General features: G+C 45.7%; 1 protein-coding gene across 1 annotated transcript; it reads right to left on the bottom strand.

Annotated features, from left to right (window-relative positions):
• Positions 1–6,124: 6,124 nt before the first annotated feature.
• LOC310667665 (uncharacterized protein) lies at positions 6,125–14,231 on the bottom strand. Its single transcript, XM_083420481.1, has 2 exons — positions 14,049–14,231; positions 6,125–8,364 (listed from the first exon to the last, which is right to left on the bottom strand). The coding sequence occupies exon 2, from the start codon at positions 8,351–8,353 to the stop codon at positions 7,268–7,270; it is 1,086 nt and encodes a 361-aa protein (XP_083276607.1). The 5' UTR covers positions 8,354–8,364; positions 14,049–14,231; the 3' UTR covers positions 6,125–7,267.
• Positions 14,232–27,207: the final 12,976 nt, after the last annotated feature.

Genomic DNA, 27,207 nt, shown 5'->3' with positions numbered 1-27,207 from the left:
CCAAAATAAAAACAACACCCTCCCCCCCAAAAAAAAAACCCACCACATTTTAATTGGCATGTATCATATAGTGCTTGCAGCATCATTAACACAAGGCACACTATTTGGTGACATTAAAAGTCTTTAAAAACTATTATTATTAGCAGAGCGCTATTTTCTTGTGCCTTTGAATCAAAGGAGTGCTCATGTAGCTCTTTTTTTTGCTGGGTGGGGGATTGGGTGAGCACCAGCAAGAATAATTCCCAGTGCATCCATGTCCTTCCATTACATAACTCTCTTTATTTTATTTTAAACTTAGTAATAATAATTATTATTACCGTATTTATAAATAAATTTAAAAATAAATTTAATATAAATATAAAGAAGGAGCCAGAATGGAAGTGATGTATACCAGCAAACCAGCAAAACCCTAAATATTAGTATGCTAATGTGTACAGTGGTACCTCAGTTTTCGAACATCTCATAAGTCAAACGTTTTGGTTTTCGAACGCCAAAAACCCGGAAGTAACCACTTTGGTTTTCAAAAGCTGAAAACCCCGAAGTAACTGTTTCAGTTTTTGAACGCTTTTCGGAAGTCGAACATGCCATGCGGCTTCCATATTGAGTTTTCCGTAAGTAAATGCTTCCGGAAATGCATGCTTTGGTTTTCAAATATTTTGAAAATCAAACAGTCTTCCGGAACGGATTACGTTCGAAAACTGAGGTTCCGCTGTATAAAGTTTATGCAAAACGGCCCTACGCTTCTGCTTGATTACTCAGAAGTAACTTTCATTGAGCTCAATGGGATTTACATGCAGGTAGGTGTGTGTAGGGTGGCAGCTTTAAATGTATTAAATACTGTAAACAAAGGTTCATTTTAAATAAAGCACCCATGAAATCGTGCTCAATCATAAAATGTCCACCAGGCACTTTTGTAGCTGGAAAAATAAATGCAATGAGCCCTGCCAGGGAGATTAGTGCCCATCCCAACAAGCAGGAAAACAAATGCCACCCTAGCCAATTAGAGCAAAATGGCTGCTATAATTTTCAGAGAAATAGAAGGGAAATGAAGATATGCTACTCTCTTCTTCATTGGTCAGCACAAGGAAATGGCAGACCAATAGGTTTGGGTGCCTGAACTAGAAAATCCGAACGGTGGCTCCCATGCAATCATGAATGAAATATTTGACCACTGGCTTCTTTTTGGCACCTTCCAATCGGCCGTCACAGCCTGCCTAAATAATGGATCAGGCCCTGGAGGAAAATGAAGCAGGAAGTCCCTTCCTTGCTTGTCAATCAGACTAATGCCTTTGTATTCAGTGGCAGGAAAGAGCTCTGAGGACTGAGGAAGGCTTGACTTCTGACTGATCAGCTGAGCAGAACACTGCTCATTTCATCTGTATAATTTTGTTAGTAAATAGGCTGAAGAATTTGTTTTCTTTCTTTTTTTATTAGAAAATTTTATTTACAAACAAACACATAGACACGAAACAAAATCCATATTACCCTACCACCCTAAATTACAGACATTAAAACACCCTTGTGACTTCCCTCCACCGTCCCCCACCCTCCTATATATTATAATATTTCACATTGCAATTTTTATCTAAATTTATATTTCTTAACTCTTTTAACTTACTATTTTATTTTTTTTAACCAGCTTTACAAACATTAATCCAAACATATCAACATGTTAGTTTTTGAGCAGTACGGTACTTGGAAATATAATCTTCAAACCATTTCCATTGTATTTTTACTTTCTGGTTTGATTGGTACCTTATTACTGCAGTTAATCTTGCCAATTCTATAAATTCAGTTAGTTTATTTATCCAGTCATCCTTTGTGGGTATATATTTCCCTTTCCAGTTTTGTGCAAGGAGTAGCCTTGCTGCAGCTGTCGCGTATAAGAATAATAATTTCCTATCTTTACCTATTATACTCAGTAAATATGCCTCTGGTTTTTCCTCTAAATTAATTCTGAGCATCTTTTTTATTTCCTCATGAACAATCCCCCAGAATTTTTTAACTTTTCCACAACCCCACCATACATGTATCAATGTACCCTCTGCCTCCTCGAGCTTCCAGCACTTCCTTTCTCTTTAAATGGAAGCTAAAAATTCAAGGAAGAGAGGAACATCCCAGATTTGGGATCCCAAACAAAGCGCTCATGGGCAGCACAGTGCCCTTGCACACACACACACACACACACACACACACACACACTTGACACCTGCAAAGGCCCCCCTTGCCACTAGTAATTTGGGGAAACAAATAGGGGTTTGTGGGGTATCTTGTAATGAAGTCTCCCTATCTGCCATCACTCTTCAGCTATTACATACTGCAGGCTAGCAAACCACAAATCATAGAATCTTAGAGTTGGGACCACAAGGGTCATTTAGTCCAACCCCTGCTTGCTTTAAAGGAGCAAAGTGGGAGAGGAGAGGAGCCTTCTCCCCTTAAATCCCTCTTCTGCATTATTAGCAGCATCCTTCTCACCCACCCCACGCGTGCTTCTTCTCCCCTTAAACCCCTCTTCTTCATTATTAGCAGCATCCTTCTCACCCACCCCACACGTGCTTCTTCTCCCCTTAAACCCCTCTTCTTCATTATTAGCAGCATCCTTCTCCACCCACCCCAGGCGTGCTCCTTGTCCCTTGAGTGCTTTTCCTTCCCTCCCCACTTAAAACGTGGTTACAAAACACGGATCCACATGGATCCTCAGGATTTTTGCACTGGGTCACCCCAAATTCACCATCAGATCACATAGCATGTCCATGGCTACAGCTTGCACCAAAAAAATCACGCACCCACTGTTGCCTGGGGCCGCAGTGGTGCAAAAACGTGGTTACAAAGCATGGATCCACATGGATCCTCAGGATTTTTGCATTGGGCTACCCCAAACTCACTGTCAGATCACATGTCTGTGGCCATAGCATGAACCACAAAAATCATACATCCACTGTTAAGTTTAGAATATTTTTTTTCTTGTTTTCCTCCTCTAAAAACTACGTGCGTGTTATGGTCGGGTGTGTGTTATAGAGCGAAAAATACGTAAATTTTCCACTGGGGAAGCGGGGGGGGGGGGGTAAAGCAGCGAAGCTATATGCCGTTGTTTTATTTGCAAAGTGCCTCATTACAGGCTGTGTTACAGAAGGGCATGGGAATGAGTGGGTTGTGTGTCAAAAGGACTTAATGCAAAAGGTGGGGCTTGAGGTTCACATACGGGTCAAACAGGCAAATATTGGGCTGCAGGCTTCTGATTTTTACAGAACTAGGAACTGCCACATTTCCCAACCTTATAAAGAAAAGATCCGTGAAGCAGGGCTCAGTAAACGTTTGCTGACTCCTGTGCCCTCTGCTGGAAATTCTCATGGCGGCACCCTTTCTGTAAACTAGTCAGCAACTAGTTTGGTAAAGGGAGTCTCAGGCCGGTTTCTCCACCCAGAATCCCTAAAGTGGTCTCTTAGCAGCTTCTGTTGCAGTAGATACCATTTTGCCTCATGCTTGGCAAATGGGAGAGGATCAGGTGGCCCTCCTTAGAAGGCGTCTGTGTGGGTCCAGGAGGCTCCAGCTTCTGATTCCTAAAGGATTTGCCTGCACTGAAATCCATCCTGAAGGAAAGTTGCAGGTCTTGTCTGCTGTCGTACCTGACTTTTCTATTTTTCAGAATGGCAGACAGTGATAAATAAAGCGTATGCTTGCACAGAAAGGATATCCAGGCATTACCAGTGGGGCTTCCTCCCTAATTCTTTGTTGATGGGGTTGGGCGTTCCTATTCTCTGACACCTTCTCTTACACTAATGTTGCCAAATAATTCCTCTTCTTTGGCACTAATGGGTAATACATTGGCGTTTCCTTGCATGAATCAGGGCTGAAGCCTACAGGTGGTGGGCCTTGAATATGTGACCTGTGGGATTTCAGGTGAATATTTGTTTGTTTGTTTGTTTATTCAATTTTTATTGGTTTTCACAATATTATAAACAAACAAACACATAAGACAAACAAACATAAATCATAGCTTTATTGAAAATTATACTTATTAACTTTGTTAAGTGACTTCCCCGCTTCCCCTTGGTTGAATTTCATTGCATGTCCTTTTAACGGTTTTCCAAATCGTAGTTCTTAAAATAATTTAACCAATTAACTGTTTTGGAAAAATACAATAAAATCTGGTAACCTTACGTTTGACTCTCAAGGCGTTCAGGAACCGAGGTACAACTGCGTAGACAAAAGACAGAGTCGCCCTGGGCAAGAAGAAAGGGGGAGTGGAGCACAAGGAGTCTTGATTTAAACAAACAAATTCTTGGTGTGTGTTTTTCTTTTTGCAACTCTAGCAAAAATCAAATCAAATCGGGATTAAGGGATTTTCTCAGGATGGTGGAGGAGGTGTAGTTGTGGGGGCTTTCACCCTCCTTCCGATAGGAAATGCTCTGCAGGAGTCGGGGGTGGGAACAAAAAATACAGAGTCGAGGGTGGTAAGTTGTGTGGGAGTGAGAAATGTCCTTATTTTCATCTAATGAGTGTTGGGAGGTGTGACGGTTCCTAACCCGTTTTAGAACTGGAGCCAATTCTATGCCTGAATACTTGGTTACCTACTTTGGGAGTCAACAGCATATCAATATACCACAACATAAATGTGTATTTTAAAAAGGAATTGGTGGAGAAGTGAACAGGTGTCACCCGTTATATTAATTTTTGCTTTTCTCTGACTAATCAACTTTAATACAGTTCAGCAAGTAGTGCAAGTGATTGTAACCACCGGGTTAGTGATTTACTGCATTCCCCACCCTTGCTGGTCATTGACCGTACTAAAGATATTTGATTTGATTTTGCATTCCCCATCCCCCACCCCCAAAAAAGCTCCACAACTCTGGCCCATTTTCTTTAATAGTGGGTGTGTTATATACGGGGGGGGGGGGTTATTCATGGAAAAGTACGGTAACTTTACTCCGCTAAATGTGTACAGTATTCTGCAGTTGACCTCCTTTGCAAATGTTTTATGTTGAAATCTTTGGGACAATATTTTAATTTCCTGTTAATTGAGCTGCTTTGTATGTATACTTTTCATTAGTCTCCCCACCCCCACCCCCCGCAATGTTTTATTCTGGATTGTTCTATTTGATGTTTTAATTTAGGTTGTAAACCGCTTTGAGGTTTTTCCCCCCTTAAAAATAGAGTGTGGTATGGAAATGAAATTGATGATGAAGATGAAGTAGAAGAAGCTTGCCCAGTCTCCTGCCACTACCACCTGTGGAGGCTGCTGGTGGCCTTTAATGCACCTGCCATTTCTTATTGCCCAGGATCTTGCCTATGCCAGACCTTTTACATGGATTGGTTTAAGGGAGTGGGCATGTTCCTCCCCCCATGTCATCTTTCCACTGACACCCCCCCCCCAAACGCTATTTACACTGATCTTGGTTTAACAACTTAGGACAAAACAGACTGTGTGCATAGCAAATTATTACTGGGGGGAATGGCACGGGAGGGAAAGGGTTAACTTGGGGCTAGGCCTGCTGCAAGCAATGATTTTAAAATGTGCTTGAAGTCACATCCAGTTTGACCCCAAAAGCAGAAAATCCAGTTGGCACTCCTCTAATGCAAACTTGGCCTGTGTACGTAGCAGCGTGATCATAGGAAATTTACTCTGCAGCTGGGAGATCACATTTTTCAGTACTTCCTACACAAACACTGGAGGGCAAAGCAGGAAACAGGACAGGGAGCAAGCTGGGCCGCAATTTTCATGTGCAAGGCATTCCCTGCTACTTCTGTGGAATTTAAGAACCAAAAATGGAAGTACTTATCCCCATTCACCTTTCTGCTGTTCTTTCCAGGCACTGTCCGTGATTTAAAACTCCGTGTCTGAGCGCGCTCCCCTACCCCCCCCCCCCCACTTCTGAATATTACTTTTTCAGAATACTGAGGGAAATACTTAGGTTAATTGACAGGGGCCAATAGGCCTCAGGAAGGCCACGAGTTCTTATGCTTATTTCCTGTTGTGTTTATTTCAGGAGCCTCTTTTGATTCTGGCGTTTGCTGCGACAAGGAGTGAAAAAGCGAAACAGTCTTCCCTTCTACAGCTGTGTGGTAACTTTTGCTTATTATTAAAAGTTGCATTTTTTCCTCAAAAAACGAGCTCATTATTAGATCATGGCAATACACAGATTTATTAAAATCACCAAAACGATTAGTTTAAAAAGTAGACGGTCAAAATCAACCAAAATCTGAACGTTCTCAGAGGCGAGGTTCCACACTGAAGCATGATCAAAGAATCAAAAGGAGAGTTGTTTTAAGCATGTGCAAAGTGCCTGTCCTCCATCGCAAAGTGTCCACAGTCAGAGGGTTTGGCTTCCAGGCAGCACTAGGCAGAGCAATGAAAGAGGCAGGAAAGGTATGAGGAATGGAATCGTTGTCCCATTGGGTGCCTCTCCTTCGACCCAGACCTTCAGTCCATTTCCTCTCATTCATTCACCAGGTCAGGTTCTTGGCCTGGCAGTTTCTGAAAGGGACATCAACTCCCACAGACCTCTGGGCACTCACCTGGTCTACTTCAGTTTCCCAACCTAGCAAAAATACCCACCACCACCAAACAGGGATGCAATAATCACTTAAAGCAGATCTACAGTTCCCCAAGTGGTTTAAAAATCCATCCCTCTTCCAGTTCCCAGGATTCTTTTGAAGTGTATGGTCCAGATGGGACCCCCATTGTGGTTGAGGAAACAACTAGCTGTCCTCCAGGGAGTCAGGACTAATTGAGATGCATTGGGTTGGTCACTCTCATGCTTGAACAGTACAGTGTCTCCCAAACTCTGTTCTCCAGAACCCTGGAAGCTTATTGAGGTTCCTCAAATGAAAAGACAGGCAAGGGCTGATGAAATTCTTGGAAGGAGAGATTGCCATGCCCCACTCCTCGAACTTCCTCAACACAGATGGGCATTTGCTGCACAAAAGCTGAGTGTTTGTCACCTAAAACACCTCCCAGAATCTTCCAAAATGCACAAGGGATGGGGACAAGAGAAGGTCATGCAGATAGAAGATAAAAGTTCCCTGAACGTAAGAAAACTTGAAAGTCACTAAGACAGGGCCATGGTGATGAGGAACACATATTCTAAAGGAGGGCTGTTGCTGTGGCTTGAATTAATTTAAACAGATGAAAACTGACCACGCAGGGCCAAATTCTATACAAACACAGAATACCCCTTTTTTTATATATATAGTTCTGGAGATTGGGGGAGGGGGAGATTAACCCCTATGTTGCCACCCTTCAGTCTCGCACCCCGCCCACCCCAGTTCAGTTCATTTTGATCAGGATCTGTTCAGCGAAGAGCTTTTTCAGCTGAGCCACTTCAGCTGAAAGTGATGCTAGCTGGCTTCGCAAGGTGCTGTTTTCCGCCTGGTACTCAGGCCCCGGTGGGGCGGGCAGCTGGGCGCCGGGAGCCTCCGTCTCACAGCAATTCTCAAAGGCCATTGTGCCCACAGGGCCGGCGCCATTCGCCTGCTCCTCCCGTGCAGCTGGGGCCCTCCAGGTTCCTACCGGTGGAGATGGCGTGTAAGGTCCAGGTTGCTCCCCACCCGTCTCCTCGGCCCCCCCAGCCATTTTGAAGCGCAGCTTGTGGGGCAGGCCTTTGATGCTCTCCCCGGACTCGTAGCGGCCAACCCGACCCACGTCAGCTCCCTCGCTTGGGGCATCGGGCACCAGGCAGTGCCCGTCGTAGGCACCCCCTTCCTCTGCCCTGTCGCGCTCCTCAAAAAAGACAGGGCTGCCCATGCTGGAGCTGCCTGGCGTGGAGAAACCAGAATCCTCAGAGCTGGTGGCTGGCTCTGGGCGGAAAGGGCAAGCGTAGTGGGGTGCTTCAGGAGCCACAGGGTAGTGCTGGGGTGGGGCTGGTGGCTGGTGGATCTCGGTGGCAAGAGCAATCACGGGCTGGTGAGGCTCAGCCGGGTCCCGGATCAGGCCGAAGCGGAACTTGAGGGCCAGGAGCTCCGCCTTCAGGCGGGCGTTCTCCTCCAGCAGCGCCAGCACCCGGCCCTCCAGCGCTAGGTCGCTTACCCGCCGCTTCTCCCGAGAGCGCTTGGCCGCCTCATTGTTCTTCTTCCTCTTGTCCCAGTAGCCGTCATCCTTCTTGTCGTCCGGGGTGAATTCCCGCTTGCGCCTTGCCGTGCTGGAGGAGCCCCCCGGCTCCCTTTGCTGCGGCCCAGCGTTGCCTCCTGTTCTGAGCAGGGAGTGGCTTAGCAGGCCGTTGACCGAGAGCAGCGAGACGGTCTCCTCGGCAAAGCAGGACACCGCAGTGCGCAGCTCACAGACGTGGGCTGGTGGAAGCGGCTGCGGAAGCTCCCGTTGAGGCTGGGCTGCCGGGTCCTCCAGGGGCAGGTCCATTCCTTCAAAGTCTGTGGGGTGGGAAGAAAGGAGAGCAAGTGGTTGAGAGCAAGCTAGGGCTGTTTTCTCTCAGTGTGTGCACCTGGGAAAAACAGAGGATCTCAGGGCAGAAGGAACCTTTTCACAGGTCCAACCATGACCTCTGCAGGTTGCCCAGAATCACAGCAAGAGTTAACATTGCCAAGAAGTTGCTTAGTGTTCGAACAAACCCACACATATGTAAGGCAGGGCCAAAGAGGCTGGAAATGTCAATATTATTCATTCCTAAAGCTCTTTTTAGCTACGCAATCTACATTTATCCTTACAACAGTCATGTAATAAGGCAGACTGCTATTTATGATTTGTTTTCAGAGATGCTGAGATCCCAAAGAGACTTGACAAGCAGGAGTTCAAACACACCAATATTTCCTGTGCTGGAGAAATACTTGACAATACTAAGAGCCTGAGCTACAAAATCAAGACGTCCCCAGTTTGAACCTTGCGCCTGCCAAGAGCTCATCCATCTGCATTCTGGAGATAAAAATCCATGTCTACCTTATGTAGTTGTTAGAAGAACCACAAGGGAGCACATGTGACTGGTCAGAGGGTGCCAATGTAATGTAAGCGCTGAGTATTACTGTTAAAAAAGGGTGAAGTTTTAAAGGACAGAGGCAGAAGTTAAGGTTACGGCCAAAATCTGAAGCAAGTCTTGGCGCATCCAGACTTCCTTTTGTGCCACGCTTTTCCAGCACAGGTCTGCAAAAAACTCAATTGCCCTTTGCTCTGACTCAGCAGGAACATGTGGGTTTTCCTGGGGAAAGTGCCGGAACAAAAAAAAAAACAACAAAAAAAAAAACAACAAAAACCCACTACTCGGACACGGTGTTTTAAAGCCTGGACCTGTGCCTAGAAATGTGGGACAAAAGGGAAAGGCTGTGGAAGAAAGGGGTCAAGTTCACTGCATGTACAATGTTAAAGGAAAATATAATGAAAATGATGTATAGATGGTATTTGACCCCTGTTAAATTAGCAAAGATTTACCATAACTGTGATAATCTGTGTTGGAAATATAAAGAAAAAGAAGGTACTTTCTATCATATGTGGTGGACCAGCCCCAAGGTGAAAGACTTCTGGGAAAAGATTTATAATGAATTCAAAAAAAAGTTTGTTTGTTTATTTGTTTGTTTGTGTGTTTATAATTTTGTGAAAATCAATAAAAATTTTGGGGGGAAAATAGAAATGTGGGACAAAAGGCAGTCTGGATGGGATTTAACAGATTGATTTGGGGGTGGAGCTTGTGTTGAGTCAAGGCCACATCACCAGGAGCATCAGACAAATCAGACAATTGCTCCATGCAGCTCAGTATTGGCAGCTGCTCTCCAAGGTTGCAGGCCGGTGTCTTTCCCCCCAGTTCTACCTAGAGATGCTGGGGGTGGCATGCAAAGCATGAGCTCTCCCACTTAGCTGCAGTCCTACCCAAATATTTTTTTTAATGGTGTTGCCAGAGAGGATAGGGGGATGGAATCGGCATTTGGGTTTATTGCTGGGTCTGGTCCCTGTTTTTTGTTACGTGGCCTGTAGTTGTTTTAGATCAAGGCTGTTTGTCAACAAGGACAATCCAGCGTCTGAGACCCACAGGAGGGAAATGGCATTTTCTAGATGGATGATACATGGAAGACAGGAAGCTGCCTTAAACAGTGTCAGACCATGGCTCCATCTGGCACAGTACTGTCTACACTGACTGGCAGCAGCTCACCAAGGTTTGAGCCAGGGATCTTTTCCCAAGCCAACCGGAAAATGCTAGGGATGGGGCTGGGGTCTCTGTGCCTGCAAAGGACGTGCTCTGCCACTGAACTAGAGCTCCTCCTCCTTATATAGAAACTTTGCCCTGGCTCGCACATACAGTGGTACCTGAGGTTACATATGCTTCAGGTTACATATGCTTCAGGTTACAGACTCCGCTAACCCAGAAATAGTGATTCAGGTTAATAACTTTGCTTCAGTATGAGAACAGAAATCTGGCTCCAGCGGCACAGCAGCAGCAGGAGGCCCCATTAGTTAAAGTGGTTGAAATATACTCAGAGTCGCAAAGTGATTTCATGCTCTTTATTCAGCTCATAGTGGTGAGGAGGAAGAATGAAAGTCCCCTCAAAGTATCTGCTTATATACATTATTTACACAATGGGCTGCACATGATTCGCTAATTCCGGAATTCTCCTGTAGGCCAATCAGGTTGTGGATTCACTTCTATCTGCAGCATGATTGGATGGTTCCTGCCGACCAATCGTACTGCTGCATTGTTCTAGGACCAATCAGACTGCTGCATTTTGGATCCTATTCAGCTCAGTACATAACACCGGTGCTTCAGGTTAAGAACAGTTTCAGGTTAAGAATGGACCTCCAGAACAAATTAAGTACTTAACCTGAGGTACCACTGTACGTATTTTTTTGGGGGGGGTGATCCCCACACCCTGCATACATACAAGGCAGTACCACCAACATACATGGGAGTGATTTTTAATGTCTAATGTTTTACCATTTTTTATGTGCTGCAAGCCACCCAGAATGGCTGGGGAAACCCAGCCAAATGGGCGGGGTATACGGTAAATAATAAAATTATTATTAATTATTGTTATTATTTAAGCTGGGACTGTAGGTGGCAAGTGGTGTTCTGATGCTTGCTGTTCTTTATTGGTCTGGCACAGTGTTAGAAACTCAGATATATAGTGGTACCTCTGGTTACGAACTTAATTTGTTCCTGAGGTCCTTTCTTATATTTGGAAAGCAATTGTAACCAATTGACATCGCTTGTAGGGTTAAAAGAAGTTTTGTAAGGAGTAATTTATAAATTATTGTGAAAAGAATTAAGAATAGATGTATTGGTAATTTGAGTTTATAGCAATAATTATAGTAACAAAATGCATAATTAAAAAGACTTTAGAAAACCATCAGTCAAGGTTGAAGGCTGTGCTAGCTGTGCTAGCCAAAAAATTTGAAAGGATGCTATGCTGGAAAATATGTGTAAAAGCCAATAAAAAAATTATTTAAAAAAAGAGAAGAACATCCTGTATATAAAAATACATCACGAAAAAATGTGGCGGAACAGGAAACAACCCCCACTACAGATTACAATTGTTTTAGGTGGAGATCATATTCCAAAACAATCAAGAAGTAATCCATCTCCAGCCCCTCCTCAGCGTGGAGCTTCAGGATTAAGTCCCACTGAGCTCAAATGGGGCTTACTTCTAAGCAGACATGCCTAGGATTTCATTGTATGTCTCTTCCTGGGCTGAAGGAGTGAGCCAGTGACCTCAAATCCCTTCTTCCTTCTGTCCCTCTTCTAGGCAATGCTGTTAACTAGGTCACTCCGCCATAACAGTTCCCTCCCTCCCTCCCACAAAACTCCCATTTACCCGAGTTGCTGGGAACATTCCAGTCCACGATCAGGACTGCATGTGCCGTCCTGCCAAAGGAGGAAGGCTGGGAAGAACGCGCAGTTTGTTCCAAGAAAAAAACAAACCAACCAGGAAAACTCCCAACAACAAAAAACACCCTCCCACATCTACTACACAACTGCTATACGAGGAGTGCAAAAAGCACACTTTTTGGTTATGTAAGATACACCTCTCTTTCTAGGTCTTTGTTTTGACAGGTAAAAGGTTGCTTTGAATGACAGCCGCTAAACCACCGCCAAGCCAAATCGCTGGGAGGTGTCAACACTTCCTTGTCGAGGTGAGGCTGAAACCAGAGTTTTGTCTGAGCACGTTAAAGAAAATAAGCAGTTTTGAGTCGGATGAAAGGAAAAGAAGCTAGCTGTGCCATAGTTATTGGGGGAATAGTGCTGTTCAAAGTCATGTGTCGGTTAAATTAAATAATTACCGTAATACAAGAATTCGCACGGCTCTCTTTATCTTCACAAATTGCCAGTTCTGTAACAGGTGGCTCTGAAACTTCATATCTTTTGGAGATACCGGAAGTATGCAAGCTTTTGAACTACACTGAGTTCTGTGCAAGGTCAGGAATATAACTACAGAGCAAACAGAAAGATATTTCTTACATCCCCCTATATTAAGTCCGTTATATGGAACAAGCAGAGCAACTACACTTACTGCCAGCCTTCCTCAAAGCCTTGCACATCCATAGGCGACAATTCTAACCTCGCCTACCTGGGAGTAGGCCCCAAGGAACTCAGCAGGACTTATTTCTGAGCAGACACAGTTAGGATTGTGCTCACAATCTCACCTATGTATGTAGGTGCAGCGCTCCAAAGGTATCCAAACACAACACTGTGAAGGCCAACCCTGGAGAGTTTGCTGCCCCACATAATTCAAGGTGTGCCCCAGAATCCCTTGCCATGTCATGTGGGAGGCTGGGGAGCACCCAGTGGGGCAAGCAGGCAAGTGTAGACTCAGGACTGTAATTGTCTTGCATGCGCATACCCTTTAGATGGAAATGTACATTGCTTCACTTACCGTACTTCACAATGTGGTAAGGGAGGCCCCTCCCCTGTTCACTCTGTTCAGTCCTGCCCCACAGACCTGTCCGGATGGTACCTGCCCATTGGCAACACCTGTTGCACTACAGCTTGCATCGCCTGCTATTTAGGGCCCACTGAAGGGAAGTTCTTAATGTTTGATGTTTTATTATGTTTTTAATATTCTGTTGGGAATTGCCCAGAGTATCTGGGACAGCCCAGTCAGACAGGCAAACAAGAACAAGAACAAGAACAGTAATAATAATAATAATAATAATAATAATAGGACGCGGGTGGCGCTGTGGGTAAAAGCCTCAGTGCCTAGGGCTTGCCGATCAAAAGGTCGGCGGTTCGAATCCCCGCGGCGGGGTGCGCTCCCGTCGTTCGGTCCCAGCGCCTGCCAACCTAGCAGTTTGAAAGCACTCCTGGGTGCAAGTAAATAAATAGGGACCGCTTACTAGCGGGAAGGTAAACGGCGTTTCCGTGTGCGACTCTGGCTCGCCAGAGCAGCGATGTCACGCTGGCCACGTGACCCGGAAGTGTCTGCGGACAGCGCTGGCCCCTGGCCTCTTGAGTGAGATGGGCGCACAACCCTAGAGTCTGTCAAGACTGGCCCGTACGGGCAAGGGTACCTTTACCTTAATAATAATAATATACCCAAATACAATATTGCTTGTGCAGCCGCAACAGCACACACTATGCATGTTTACATTGGGGGTGGACCCTCCAAAGCCCAACAGTATTACAACGATCTTACATACAGTTTCAGAAATATTCATTGTGTACCCTGCATAGTTAAAAAAATCCATTTTTTAAAGGGAAAAAAATGTGTGCATGAAATACGGAGCATGTGTGATGGCTGATCTCAAGTCTGCGCGCAAGCCCTCGCCTCTCCTGACCTGGGAAACCCTTTCTTCCCCGCAGAGATTACAGGTGGGAGTAGTTGATCGTTCAGGGAGGCGGGCGCGAAATACACTCTGCACGCGCTCAGAGGCTCTCCATGCTGGCACCTAAAACCACGAATGAGAGCGGCTGAGGCCCTGCGCGGAGAGACGCCCCGCAACAAGCCACCTTCGCGTGAAGGCGAGTGAAAAAGAGCTGGGAGAAAGAATTGGGGCAGCCGGGGTGGGGGGCGTCTCTCGCACAAGCCCAGGACGCCCCCCCCCACCCGCACGGCCATCCCCTTTGTCTCAATGTATTGAGCCTGCCAAGCCTCCCCCGCAGCCCCCCCCCCAGCCTCACCTCGACGCAGCCGGGAGGGTCGGGCGGAGAGGGGCGCGCAAGCGGGGCGCGGGGCAGGAACCACGTCCCCCTGGGGCCTTCGCCTTGCGCCGGACCTCGCCGGGCCTGCTGGCTTCTGCTGGCGCGCTGGAGGGAGCGTCCCGCGCCGGCGTCTGGAGCAGCGGCGGCCGCGGCAGCAGCTCCGGCCCTGGCGAGGAGGCGCCTCCCCTCGGCGCGCCAGAGCCGCCCTCGCCCGAACCCGGGTCAGCCGAGGACGCCGCCTCGCCTGGCTTCACCCCGGCCGCCAAGGGAAGCGGGAAGGGGCCGCCGTCAGGCCCGCCGAGGCATCGCTGCTCTGCGCTCTCGGAGAACCAGAAGGGCCCCGAAGAGCCGAGCTGGCGCCAGGCAGCCAGGCCTGCGAGGGTGCGCGTCTTGCGCGCTGCTCGGCCGGCCTGGCGCTCCGGCCTGGCGCGCCCTTGGTGCTTTGCGCACCTTGCCTGGGCAGGAGAGCGGCGGCCAGTCTGGCAGGTGGGCTGCCGGCCAAAGTTGGCCCTCTCGTGCCGCTGCCTGTCTTGCATTGTAGGACGCGTCGCTTCGTCCCGTTCTTGCGCGGTCTCCTAATAGGAGCGAGAGGTGTGTCGCGCACACATCCAGCGAGAAGGCGCTAAAATGGTTTGACTCCCTGGATGAGTGACGTGCGGTACCCGTCAGAATTGGCCTTCTTTTAAAATATACAAGCAGATCATCACAGGCAGAGGCTAACAGACCCCCTTCAACAAGATAGTGCAGAGACAAGTTCTCCAGGAGAGCAACTTGGCACTATAAGGATGATTCAGATTCAGGCAATCCATAGCTCTGGTGTTTTGTCTGATACATGGCAAACTGGGTGAAAACTATTTCCCTGCCATCTCCCAGGACAGAGGGTGTTGCGTTTGCAAACTCTGCTAGGTATTTCATTCTGAAAACTAGAGAGAGATCCTCAGCTATCAAGGTAACCTCACCTGTCACTAACGCCCATTGGTAAAATCACAGCCAATCATCCTGGGCAAGCCGTCAGGATAGCAAAGGATGACCTCTGGGCAGTGCTTTAAAACAGGATTGAAGTACTGCCGTCATGTCTAGTTTGGCCCTTACTAGTACATTTAGGGTCTGTATAAAACTCTTGGAAAGATTGTGATAAATAAGGCACAAGAGAGGCAAGAGTGTGTATAAAGAATTGCTCCCAACAAAGCAGAAGAGAAGATAGAGAAGACAGGAACCAGTTGTAGCAAAAACAACACCCCTCAACAGTGGAGTATTCTTCCTTTGAAGAATGACTGGCCTGGGATGGTCAAACAGATGATAATTTAAGGCCAATGTTGTTATATATATATTATTCTAACTGTTAAGTTCCACATTCCTAGTACAGTGGTACCTCGCAAGACGAAAAACTCGCAAGACGAAAGAGTTTTTCGTTTTTTGAGTTGCTTCGCAAGATGAAGTTCCCTATGGGCTTGCTTCGCAAGACGAAAACGTCTTGCGCCTTTTTCTTAAAACCGTTGATGCATTCCTATGGGAAACCGTCAGTGCACAGTGGTGCTTCGCAAGACGAAAAAATTCACAAGACGAAAAAACTCGCAGAACGAATTAATTTCGTCTTGCGAGGCACCACTGTATATTGTTATCTGCCTGGAGCCTTTCAGATGAGGGACATTTGTTGAAAGAAAAACACTTGACGGTCTCCAATAATTATTGCCTATTTCACAGCAAAGAAAGTCACAATACATATGCATAAGTCTTCAAGGCACATCACCGTTATTTCTATTTTATATATGAAAAAAACTGCAGTTGGGAGAGAGAGAGAATGATTTGTCCAGAGCTATCTAGCATTTCCATAACTAAACTTGGATTTGATGCTGAGATTATAGCATCCTTGGTCCTGTTATAGGTTTGGGAGGAGGATCCCCTCTAAATCCTATAAATTAATAAATGGTAGGATTTTGATTAACTGGGATGAAGGGAGAGATACAAACTGCAGATGAATTTCTAGGCCAGCCTGTGCAAAAGGAGGTGGCTGAGCTAGCATCATGAAGAAACAATGCAGGGCCATTGGCAAGGCAAGAGAGTTGTCCATTCCCCTTGCCCTGAGGTGTGAGCAAAGACTGGGGATTTGGAAGGTTGCCAGGGTAACTGGGTGTGATGTCACAGGAAGAGTTGGGGGCCTTTGGCAGGAGGCTTCGAATAGCTAAGAAAAGGGCAGAAAGATCTTGGCTGGCTGAAGGCAGGCAGAGAGATGCCTCAGACTGCAGTGCTGCACTACCATGGGGAACAAGCCCTTCTTGAGATGGCCATGCTGTAAGATCTGGACTCCCTCCATCTAAATTCAAGTATAAATATGTGAATAAATAATATTTCTTAAAGCTACAACAGTCCCTGCAGGATCTTCAATTCTCCAAAGGAGCACAGATCCTGGTTGAGGGCCAAGACCCCTGGAATCCTGTGCACGGCTCGGGATGGCCTGTAAAGGTAAAGGGACCCCTGACCATTAGGTCCAGTCGTGGCTGACTCTGGGGTTGTGGCGCTCATCTCGCTTTATTGGCTGAGGGAGCCGGCGTATAGTTTCCAGGTCAGGTGGCCAGCATGACTAAGCCGCTTCTGGTGAACCAGAGCAGCGCATGGAAACACCGTTTACCTTCCCGCCGGAGTGGTACCTATTTATCTACTTGCACTTTGACGTGCTAGGTTGGCAGGAGCAGGGACCGAGCAACGGGAGCTCACCCCGTTGCGGGGATTCGAACCGCTGGCGACCTGATCGGCAAGTCCTAGGCTCTGTGGTTTAACCCACAGCGCCACCCGCGGCCTGTAACTATCTGCAAATAAGGGGAGGTCATCATATACTCGGAGGCCCCTACCAACTCTGTCTCCCGAATCTATGCACACTTACTAGGAAGCAAGTTTAAATTAATTTTGTAGAGCATACTCTCAAATAAGAGTGTGTAAGATTAGACCCATCACCTGCTCCTGAACCAGCAACGGTTATAGATTGTTGTAATTGCCCCAGAGGCCATGAACTGTAGTCGGCTCATTGACTCTTGTAATCAAAGATTATACATTTTAATTTCCAAGTGTATCTTTCAAAGCTGCTACGTTAAGGCCAAGGATCAAGAGTCGTCTTACCTTAAGTCACTAGAAGATAATATTGGTCTACGTATAGCTATGACTCACTTGCTTTCCATAATTGTTTTATGAAGAGGTTTGTGTAATAAAACTTGGCCCAGTTAAAGTTATCAGCACCATGCTCTAACCATCTGTATCATATCTGTTTTCTTATTTGTTACTGTGCTGATCAGAGAGAGAAAATATCTACCAATAACTCTTGGGTTTTTTGCCAATGTAGTATCCTTGTATTAAAAGGAATGGGTAGGGGACTGTGGCTTGATGCTCACATTTTTGTATTGGGTGGAAAGAATAATAGAAACAGAATTGTAGAGATGGAAGGGTCGTGTAGTCCAACCCCCTACTATAGCTAAAGAATCCCTGACAGGTGGCCATCCAACCTGTGTTGAAAAACCTCTATTGCCAAAAAACCCAACATCTCTGAATCCATAAAGGAAGGGACAAACAAATCTTAATCTGTTGCAGGGCTTGGCAATGAAACCTGGTTTCATTAACAGGGCTCTTATTTCACAACAGCTGAGACTTTCTCCCTATACAGTGGTACCTTGGTTCTTAAATGCCTTGGTACTCAAACAACTTGGAACCCAAACACTGCAAACCTGGAAGTAAGTGTTCCAGTTTGCAAACTTTTTTTGGAAGCCAAACGTGCTCCATTTTGAGTGTTACGCTTCCAATTTGAGTGCCACACTTCTGTTTTGAGTGTTACGCTGAGGTCTGTCTGTTTTTGTTATTTTTTTTTTGTTTTTGCAGCTCCCTTTTTGTTTTTGTGGCTGTGTGGAACCCAGTTCAGCTACTGATTCATTGATTGTGTGACTGCAGTACATTGTTTATTGCTTTCATTTTATGGATCAGTGGTCTCATTACATAGTAAAATTCATGTTAAATTGCTGTTTTAGGGGTTGTTTTTAGAAGTCTGGAACGGATTAATCTATTTTGCATTATAATAATAATCAACTCTGGGTGGCTCCCAATCGAGTGTTAAAAACAATACAGCATTAAATATTAAAACTTCCCTAAACAGGGCTGCCTTCAGATGTCTTTTAAAGATAAAATAGCTGCTTATTTCCTTCACATCTGATGGGAGGGTGTTCCACAGGGCGGGCACCACTACTGAAAAGGCCCTCTGTCATTACTTTATATAGGAAAGGTTTTGGAACACTTTGGTTTTGGAACGGACTTCCAGAACGTATTAAGTTTGAGAACCAAGGTACCACTGTAACTCTAGTCTGCTTGGAGAGGAGAGTACTTCTGAACATCTGCAGAGGCTTCCCCCCGCCTCTCCAGTGAATATCTGCTGTATTATCAGTACCAGCACAGCTTCTGGACCTGCTTGAGTTCAGTGACTTAGCTAGTCTCTCTCTCTGCAAATTAATAACTGGGAACAGCATTTATTGGGAGATGCTTTTGGCAGACGATGCATACATTTAAATACTTATTTTTTACTGTTCTTTACTGACAATGTTATTGTTTTTTTTTCTTTCTGCAAACCTCTTTTAGGTTTTATCACAATCAAGCAGCATATAAATGTTGTAAAAGAAATAAAATATCATTTCACCGGTGAGACCAGGGAGATTTTGGAAATATTTCTACTACTCCTATTATCATATACCAGGATCACAGCTGAAGTGTGTTCCCCTGTTCTTCTCCCATTGAACATGGCATATCCTTCAGATGCCCCTGCTTACCAGGGACACACCCTCATTTCCAGTACCAGTCTATGTTTCTGCTTTTGGAAGAAGTCCTACTAAAATATTAGTGTGAATTGCCAGGCTTGTCATTCTTTTGGGAATTATAGGGACAGAGCCACACAAACACTACAGAAATTTATTCTACATTCTACAGCAGCAAGAATGTTACTTGCCCAAAAATGGAAATAAGTCCCAGTAAAAGAAGAATGGATACAAAAACTTATGGAATATGCAGAAATGGCAGAACTTACCAGGAAAATAAGAAATAAAGATAAACTTTTTATAAAAGAATGGAAGTGGTTTATTGAATATTTACAAAGAAACTGTAAACAGATAAGAACATTGGCAGGATTATTGCAATAACCTGCAGTTTTATAAGAGAATATATTCAAAGCAGATGAACAAATGAGCAAATTAAGTTAATTTGGATATGTAGAAAATATTAAAAACATATCTAAGGAACCACAGAAAGAGGGGGAAGGAAGTCAAGTTTTGAAACGTTAAAATGATTGAAATGTATAAAATTGAAAATCATTTTTAAAAGGCTTGTCATTCTTCAAGGGGCAGGCGGGGGCAGAGATGCGTTGTCTCTCTTGTCAATGCATTCTCATGGATGCTAAGGTGTCATGCAGTTGGTGGGGCCAGAGCCCCCAAGGGACAGGGACTTTTCTCTGTCTCTTTTCCTCCCCACATGGAGGAAGGGAAAGATTGCTTTTGCCAGCAGACTGAACTGATTGCTTACTGAGGGAATCAGGTACAGTGGTGCCCCGCAAGACGAATGCCTCGCAAGACGGAAAACCCGCTAGACGAAAGGGTTTTCCGTTTTGGAGGTGCTTCGCAGGACGAATTTGCTATGGGCTTGCTTCGCAAGACGAAAATGTCTTGCGATTCCTGGGGGTTTTTTTCCGCTCCCCACCCCCTTTTTCTAAGGCACTAAGCTGCTAATAGCCTTTTAGCAGCTAATCCGCTAATCCCATAAGCCTTTAATAGCTGCTAATAGCCGCTAAACCGCTAATAGCGCTAATCCGCTAATGGGCTTGCTTCGCAAGACGAAAAAACCGCTAGACGAAGAGACTCACGGAACGGATTCTTTTCGTCTTGCGAGGCACCACTGTACTCTTCCCATTGCTCCATCCATTCCCTTTTGCCATCCTTTCCCCCTTTCTCTCTGGGCTCCCTCCACCTGCATGAGATTAGAGCAGTGACTACATGCGGCTCTCGAGCAGAGGAGGATTTGGGGAAGTGTGACCGGTTTGGTCACACTGGGAGCGGAGCCTTGGGGGCACTGCAACTATTATTTAGAACGGAGCTGCTGAAATTTGAGACCTCAAGGTCCGCCACTGCCTTGATTCATAGACTCCTAGAGTGAAGATGCAACTGTCCTGCACTCAAGATGCCATGCTGTAGCAGCTTACCTAAGAGTGAGTCTCACTGAACTCAACAGGGGTATACTTCTGAGTTGCACTGTCAGATAATTGATTTCTGGAAACTCAGTGGAGGCGGCTGAAAGCTGCAGGAACTCCAGCAACATACACTAACAAATACAAAACACCCTCTAAAATTAGCCCAAATGTAAAGTAGGAGGCAAACGGGAATGGTGATTAATGAGAAGACACCAGAAAATTGAGCTGTCTCCTGGAAGTAAATCAGGATGTTTGCTCAGATTTCACCTTCAGTTCAGCATAGCATGCTCAGCCACCATTGACAGGGCCATATTTAGTTTAAGGCTGCAGTCCTAGTCACACTTATTTTGGAGAAAGACCAATTGGAGAAAGACTTTGTGCCTTCCGATCTTCCTTCAAACCCGGTGAAAACCCAGCAATGCAAGCAAGAGCTATGTTGTTGTTGTTTTGTGTTAAATGTGTTCTTTTCTGCAGAAGTTCTGAAGCCTATAACTATCTCGGGCTCTAGGCTTGGGACTGCTCTACTTGTTGGCAAGCCTGGATTTCTCTCCCAACTCTGACTTGCTCTCTGGTAGCGTTACCTCGGCCCTCTCCTTTTCCTGTACTGTTGCTTCCTCCCCTCCTCCCCTTGGTCAGCTGGCAGCGTTCCTGTGAGGTAATAATTTACTTTGACCTTCTAGGAAATGGTTGTAACAGACAAGCACATGTGCGAGCAAAGTGCAACGAGGGAGGCAAAACAAGATGGGGCAGGTCTAGGGCAGTGCTGAAGTTACTGCTGTTCACCTCAGGTGGCCTTGGGGGCACGTCAGGGCATCTTATATGGCTGAATCACTTTCTCCAGAATAAATCTTCGTTTTAAATCTTTTCCCCTCTAGCCTGGGGCATGATGCAACCAAAGTGAGGCACTTCTAAGCGCCCACTGTGTCCTTGTTCAAAAACTCTGGCCCACAAAAGCTTGCCTTAAGTAAGGGCATGCTGTTATTGCAAATTCAGTACAGTAATCACACATTTTGTTGTTTAGTCGTTTAGTCGTGTCCAAATCTTTGTGACCCCATGGACCAGAGCACGCCAGGCACTCCTGTCTTCCACTGCCTCCCGCAGTTTGGTCAAACTCATGCTGGTAGCTTCGAGAACACTGTCCAACCATCTCGTCCTCTGTCGTCCCCTTCTCCTTGTGCCCTCCATCTTTCCCAACATCAGGGTCTTTTCCAGGGAGTCTTCTCTTCTCATGAGGTGGCCAAAGTATTGGAGCCTCAGCTTCAGGATCTGTCCTTCCAGTGAGCACTCAGGGCTGATTTCCTTAAGAATGGATAGGTTTGATCTTCTTGCAGTCCATGGGACTCTCAAGAGTCTCCTCCAGTACGATAATTCAAAAGCATCCATTCTTTGGCGATCAGCCTTCTTTATGGTCCAGCTCTCACTTCCATACATCACTACTGGGAAAACCATAGCTTTTACTATACGGACCTTTGTTAGCAATGTGATGTCTCTGCTTTTTAAGATGCTGTCTAGGTTTGTCATTGCTTTTCTCCCAAGAAGCAGGTGTCTTTTAATTTCGTGGCTGCTGTCACCATCTGCAGTGATCATGGAGCCCAAGAAAGTAAAATCTCTCACTGCCTCCATTTCTTCCCCTTCTATTTGCCAGGAGGTAATGGGACCACTGGCCATGATCTTTGTTTTTTTGATGTTGAGCTTCAAACCATATTTTGCGCTCTTTTTCACCCTCATTAAAAGGTTCTTTAATTCCTCCTCACTTTCTGCCATCAATGTTGTGTCATCTGCATATCTGAGGTCGTTGATATTTCTTCCAGCAATCTTAATTAGGGATTCATTCTGTCTTCCTGGGCACAACCTGATGGTACCTTGCTGTGCCATCAATTTGGAGGTGGTGCCTCAAAAAGAAGATAATATCCTTCCTTTTGTAATCCAGAGTGACAAATGCTTTGACAAAGAATGAATTTGAGAGTACGTGGACTGAAAGTAAGTGTGTGTGTGTGTGTGTGTGTGTGTGTAGAGCAAATGCATCTCCACCCTTCTCCAAGAAGGGTGTATATATTTCTATCCTAACATGCCCAAGTTTGTATTTGTTTTGGTAGTGTTCCTGTGAAGCTCCCTGTTTCAGAATTGCACCAAAGATGTTGATTCTGCTGTCTTATCTTATCACAATTATATGAACCCTAAGTGCGGTGAGACAAAGCAAGGTTTTGCCAGGTGGGAAGTACTATGAAGCAGGTTGCAGGTGCACTTGACATAACCTTCCTCTTTCCCAGCACCCAATGTTCTTTATCCATGCACACACTACACATTTCAGATTACACAAGCCACTCACTGCTGTTATGTAAGGGGCTGGCATCAAGCCAGGCTATCTTGGTGCTCAGTCCAGATCCCTCTTACGCCAGCCAGGCAGGATCAACAAACCCAGCAAGGACGATAAGGTGGAGAGCAACCAGATAGGACAGAGCTAGTGCATGTGTAGTACCTTTGTCTGGGCAAAACATCAGGTGGGGCAGTGGGAAGATGGTTCTGTGGCTGCTCCAAGGGCCTTGGTTTCTCTGGAGCACAGAACTCACACCTCCTATTGTCCTCTGATTTGACCCTTCATTTCCTCCGGCTCTGTGTGAATGTGGTAGCCTTAGCTCATTCTAGGAAACCCCCCATGGATTCACAGCTTTATCTTTGGTGACTACTCCACAGCTAAGGAAATATGTGTGAGATGGGAATAATCCTTTCTGTAAGTCCTTAAACTGAACCTGCCACTAATCTGGAAGGCAGGAAGAGGAGCCCTGTTTTGAATTGCAGCAAGGAGTCAGTGCATAATGTTTTGGATTGGGGGGGGGGAGGTAGACAGGTAGTAGAAGAGACAAATTTGGCAGCTTTGGGGCCTCATACTGAGCAAGGAGCCAGACCAGTCTGACCCCCCCTTTTTTCACACATATAAACCAGGAAATGCTCCCAGCACAAGGCCCATTGAAATGAAGAGCATTTCAGCACAATAGCTTCCTTGCATGTGCAAGGCGACTGCTGGTTCTGTATTCTGCCTCAGGCATCATATGTCATAGATCAGTTTTGGAAAGAGAAGTTGAAAGGAAGCAGCACACAGATAAGGAAGGAGAGCAAGGAGGCATAAAAGCACAAAGTGAGAGGGAATTAAGTGCAAGGGGTGTGTGTGTGTGTGTGTGTGCTGGGCCGGGGTCGCTGCGTATTAGTTGTGTAACATGCGTCAGCACAGCACTCAATGTTCCCAGATGGTTATTTATAGCGCTTGTTGCCACTGCTCACAGCCTGCCCCCTCTTCCCTCTGCTGGAATCAGTTGCTCATGGCCAACACAGCTGGGAAAAGAGGAGGACTCTGGATCCCAGGTTCTAGTTGCAAGTTTGGGAAGGATTTAGTGGTTTATGCAGCACAAAAGAGATAATTTTGGCACATTTATATAGACACAGGGTTCCATGCCTTTTATAACTGAAATTCCAAAATCTGTAGTTGGGCAGTATCTTTATTAGGCAAATTAAAATGTCACAAAATAGGGAGCCATCCTTCGGGTTCTCCAGAACTCTTCACCAGGCTCAGTGTAGAGGGGGAAAGCTGCCTCATGTTGAAGACAGGGAGCCTGCCTTTGGTCATGGTCTGAAGACTGAATGGGAGAGGCAACAGACAGTTGCCTTACTAGATGCTACGCAGGTTTCAGGTGGCACATAAGACTGCTCCAAGGATGACGAAACATACCATTGCAGTGGTGTAGCGGGGGGGGGGGGCGCTGTGGCCCCGGGGACATATTGAATGAATGAATCTTTATTTACGTCAGCCACCAGCCATAACAGCAATAAAACAAGCAGAATGCAGTATACAGAGGATAAAGGTAAAGTCAATTATATAAAATACATTTTGGGGATTTGGATCAATAGTCAAATACTGTAACGGATCTTATTCTAATTGCCCGTGTTAAAAACTTTGCAACCTTTGCTGTCGCCTGCACATCTTGCTGTAACAGTGGTTGGGCGACCCGGAATGGACAATAATAGAGGGGTGATAAGCTCCCTCCTCAAATCTTTATATAGAGTGCAAGCCAGAAGGACATGAGCCACTGATTCAGTACTACCATCTCTACAGGCACATAACCATTTTCCGAGTGGAATTTTTTGGAATCATCCCTCGAGTACAGCCAAAGGCAGTATTCAATCTTGCAGGAGTAAAAGCGTGTCTATATTTTGGAATTACGGTACTAAGTTATACAAATAGGGAAATAAGTTATACAAATAAGGAAATTTTGCCCATGGTATGACTATTTTCCATCTAGTCATCTTAACTCTCTGGCACCCTGGGCACATATTTTGAGGGGGCACAAACTAGTACCCCATAACAGGCTTCCTCACTGGAGCCTTGCTTTAGTGTGCGAGGGAGCCGCACAGGCAGCTTCCTTGTGTGATGGTCCAATGCCACCAGCCGCAGCTCCACCCTTGGGTCAAGCCTGAGCCAGGCACAGAGAGAGGAGAGCTGGCAGCAGCTTCCCTGCCCCTCTCCTTGCCTGGGCCGAAGCACGCAAGTGTGTCCCCTATGCTGCTTGGTGAGGCAAGCCACAGCGGGCTCACTCTGTGCCCTGCCTCCGTCGGGGGCACGTCCCACATGCCTGCCCCAGGCAGCATTAGCATACGCTCCACCACTGCACTGTCACATGCCACCCCAATCTCTGAGCAGTGCAAAATTCCAGGGGTTCCTTGTGCTCCTCCACAGTTTGTGTTTCCTTTTAGGAATGTGGCACCCTTAAGACCTGTTCTTAAGGGGCATGTAAAAGGTAAAGGTACCCCTGCCCGTACGGGCCAGTCTTGACAGACTCTAGGGTTGTGCGCCCATCTCACTCAAGAGGCCGGGGGCCAGCGCTGTCCGGAGACACTTCCAGGTCACGTGGCCAGCGTGACATCGCTGCTCTGGCGAGCCAGAGCCGCACACGGAACGCCATTTACCTTCCCGTTAGTAAGCGGTCCCTATTTATCTACTTGCACCCGGGAGTGCTTTCGAACTGCTAGGTTGGGAGGCGCTGGGACCGAACAACGGGAGATTCGAACCGCCGACCTTTCGATCGGCAAGCCCTAGGCGCTGAGGCTTTTACCCACAGCGCCACCCGCGTCCCTAAGGGGCATGTAGAAACACATCAAATCTACAAGATCTGCACATCATCAATGCTGCAATTTTTAATTATAAAACTACATTTTATAGTTATAATTTAACCACATAAATCTCTTCACAGCTCCCAGGCCCTGATTGAGCCCCAAGGCCAATCTGTTTGAGTCAGATGAAAAGGAGCAGAGCCAGGTGCCAACATTGTACTGACCACATCTCAGCCCACATCCCCTTACAATCTCAGACAGTGGTTTCCTGTAGATGTCAAACAGCACAAGGAAAAGCCACAATCATGGGCTGAATAGAAATCCCCTAGCACCACCTTTTGGAATCTAGCATAACATACTGTGTATCATTATGACCTCGGTGTATTGTATTGTACCTCCTCCTCCTTTCAAGGAATATATAGCAGCTTTGGATGGATGCATAGAAAATTGGCACAGGGAAAAGGGTTAAACCCCTCTTCCTTAGTTGTGCAATCCCAATCTAAATATCTCCCTTGCTATTGACTCTTTTAAAAATGTGGAAAATCCCACTTATGCATTTCCTGTACCATGTCTTGTTTAGGCCTTGGGATAGATTATTTTACTCAGGTACTATCTCTGTTGTCACGGGGTCACCTCATGTTCTGCAGCTGTCATCATGCCCCTCACCACAGTATACCCCAGTGAGACCTGGGGAATGACACCATGCAGTAATATATTATGTCCCCCCTCTGCAGATCCTTGCCTTCTCTCTACCCAGTTTCCTCCCCCATCATATTCAGCATCTTATCTAATACAAGTGCATTTCTGTCACCTTTAGTGTGATAGAGGCAGAATGCAAGACTAACCTGAGGCCTCCCCATCTAACCTACAGTATCCCCTTCACCTCTTCCCTACTTTAATTAGGCGGCTGGAGCAGTGGCAGGTATAGTAGTGTAGAGGAAATTGGGAGATTCCCTTACTGGTTTGGCCACCCCAAAGATGGTCCTTATATAGCTGTTGAATTTCATGTAAATCTGGAGGCCTCAGAATAGCATATGAGCAGCATGTGCTCAGACAGCCCCTGGGGCACCCAGCCCACCAATGCTCCTTGCCTGCCCCCCACCAGTTGTTCATTTCTTTTTAATGGGCCTTTTCAGGGTGGTTTTCTTCTCTTCTATTCCCTTCCTTCCCTTCTCCTCCCCCCTTCCTTCCTTCCTTTGTAAAGTTATGTACCGGTAATCGTTCCAGTGCTGTACAGTCTCAACCTCTAGAGGGCATGCACACAATGCTGCTTTTTCTTTCCTCCATAGACGTGAATAGCAATGACCATAGCTGTCAACTTTTCCCTTTTCTTGCGAGGAATCCTATTCAGAATAAGGGAATTTCCCTTAGAAATAGGGAAATGTTGACAGCTATGGCAATTACCCGAGTCTGTATTTATGTGAAATGCTTCCACTTAAATTGTCTCTTAAATTGTTTCATGCTAGAAAGAAGTTATATGGCTTTAGTAGAAATGTTATTAAGAATTAAGTAAGAATGGATTGATTATGGGTTAAGGTGCAAAATTTAAGGCTAAATTGCGTTAAGATAAATTATGGAACTAAATTTGAGAAAGAGGGAAAGGACTTGCTGAAACAACTAATTGTACTAGAATACAAAAAGGGAGGTGTGAGGAAGTCAAGGAAATAAGCAAATGAAAATTAAGGATATGAAAATATTGGTGTTTTTTCTTTCTTTTTAAAATGTTTTTGCTTTTTAAATGTTCTTGTTTTTGCTTTTTTGTGTTTTGATGTTTATCTGCTTTGAAGTTTTGTAACCTTTTATTGTTCGTTTTTCTTTTCTTTGTATTTG

This window comes from Podarcis tiliguerta (genome assembly GCF_965153285.1).
Source record: "Podarcis tiliguerta genome assembly, chromosome: 17".
NCBI classification, from domain to species: Eukaryota; Metazoa; Chordata; class Lepidosauria; order Squamata; family Lacertidae; genus Podarcis; species Podarcis tiliguerta.
This window is presented reverse-complemented; position numbering and strand designations above follow the sequence as displayed.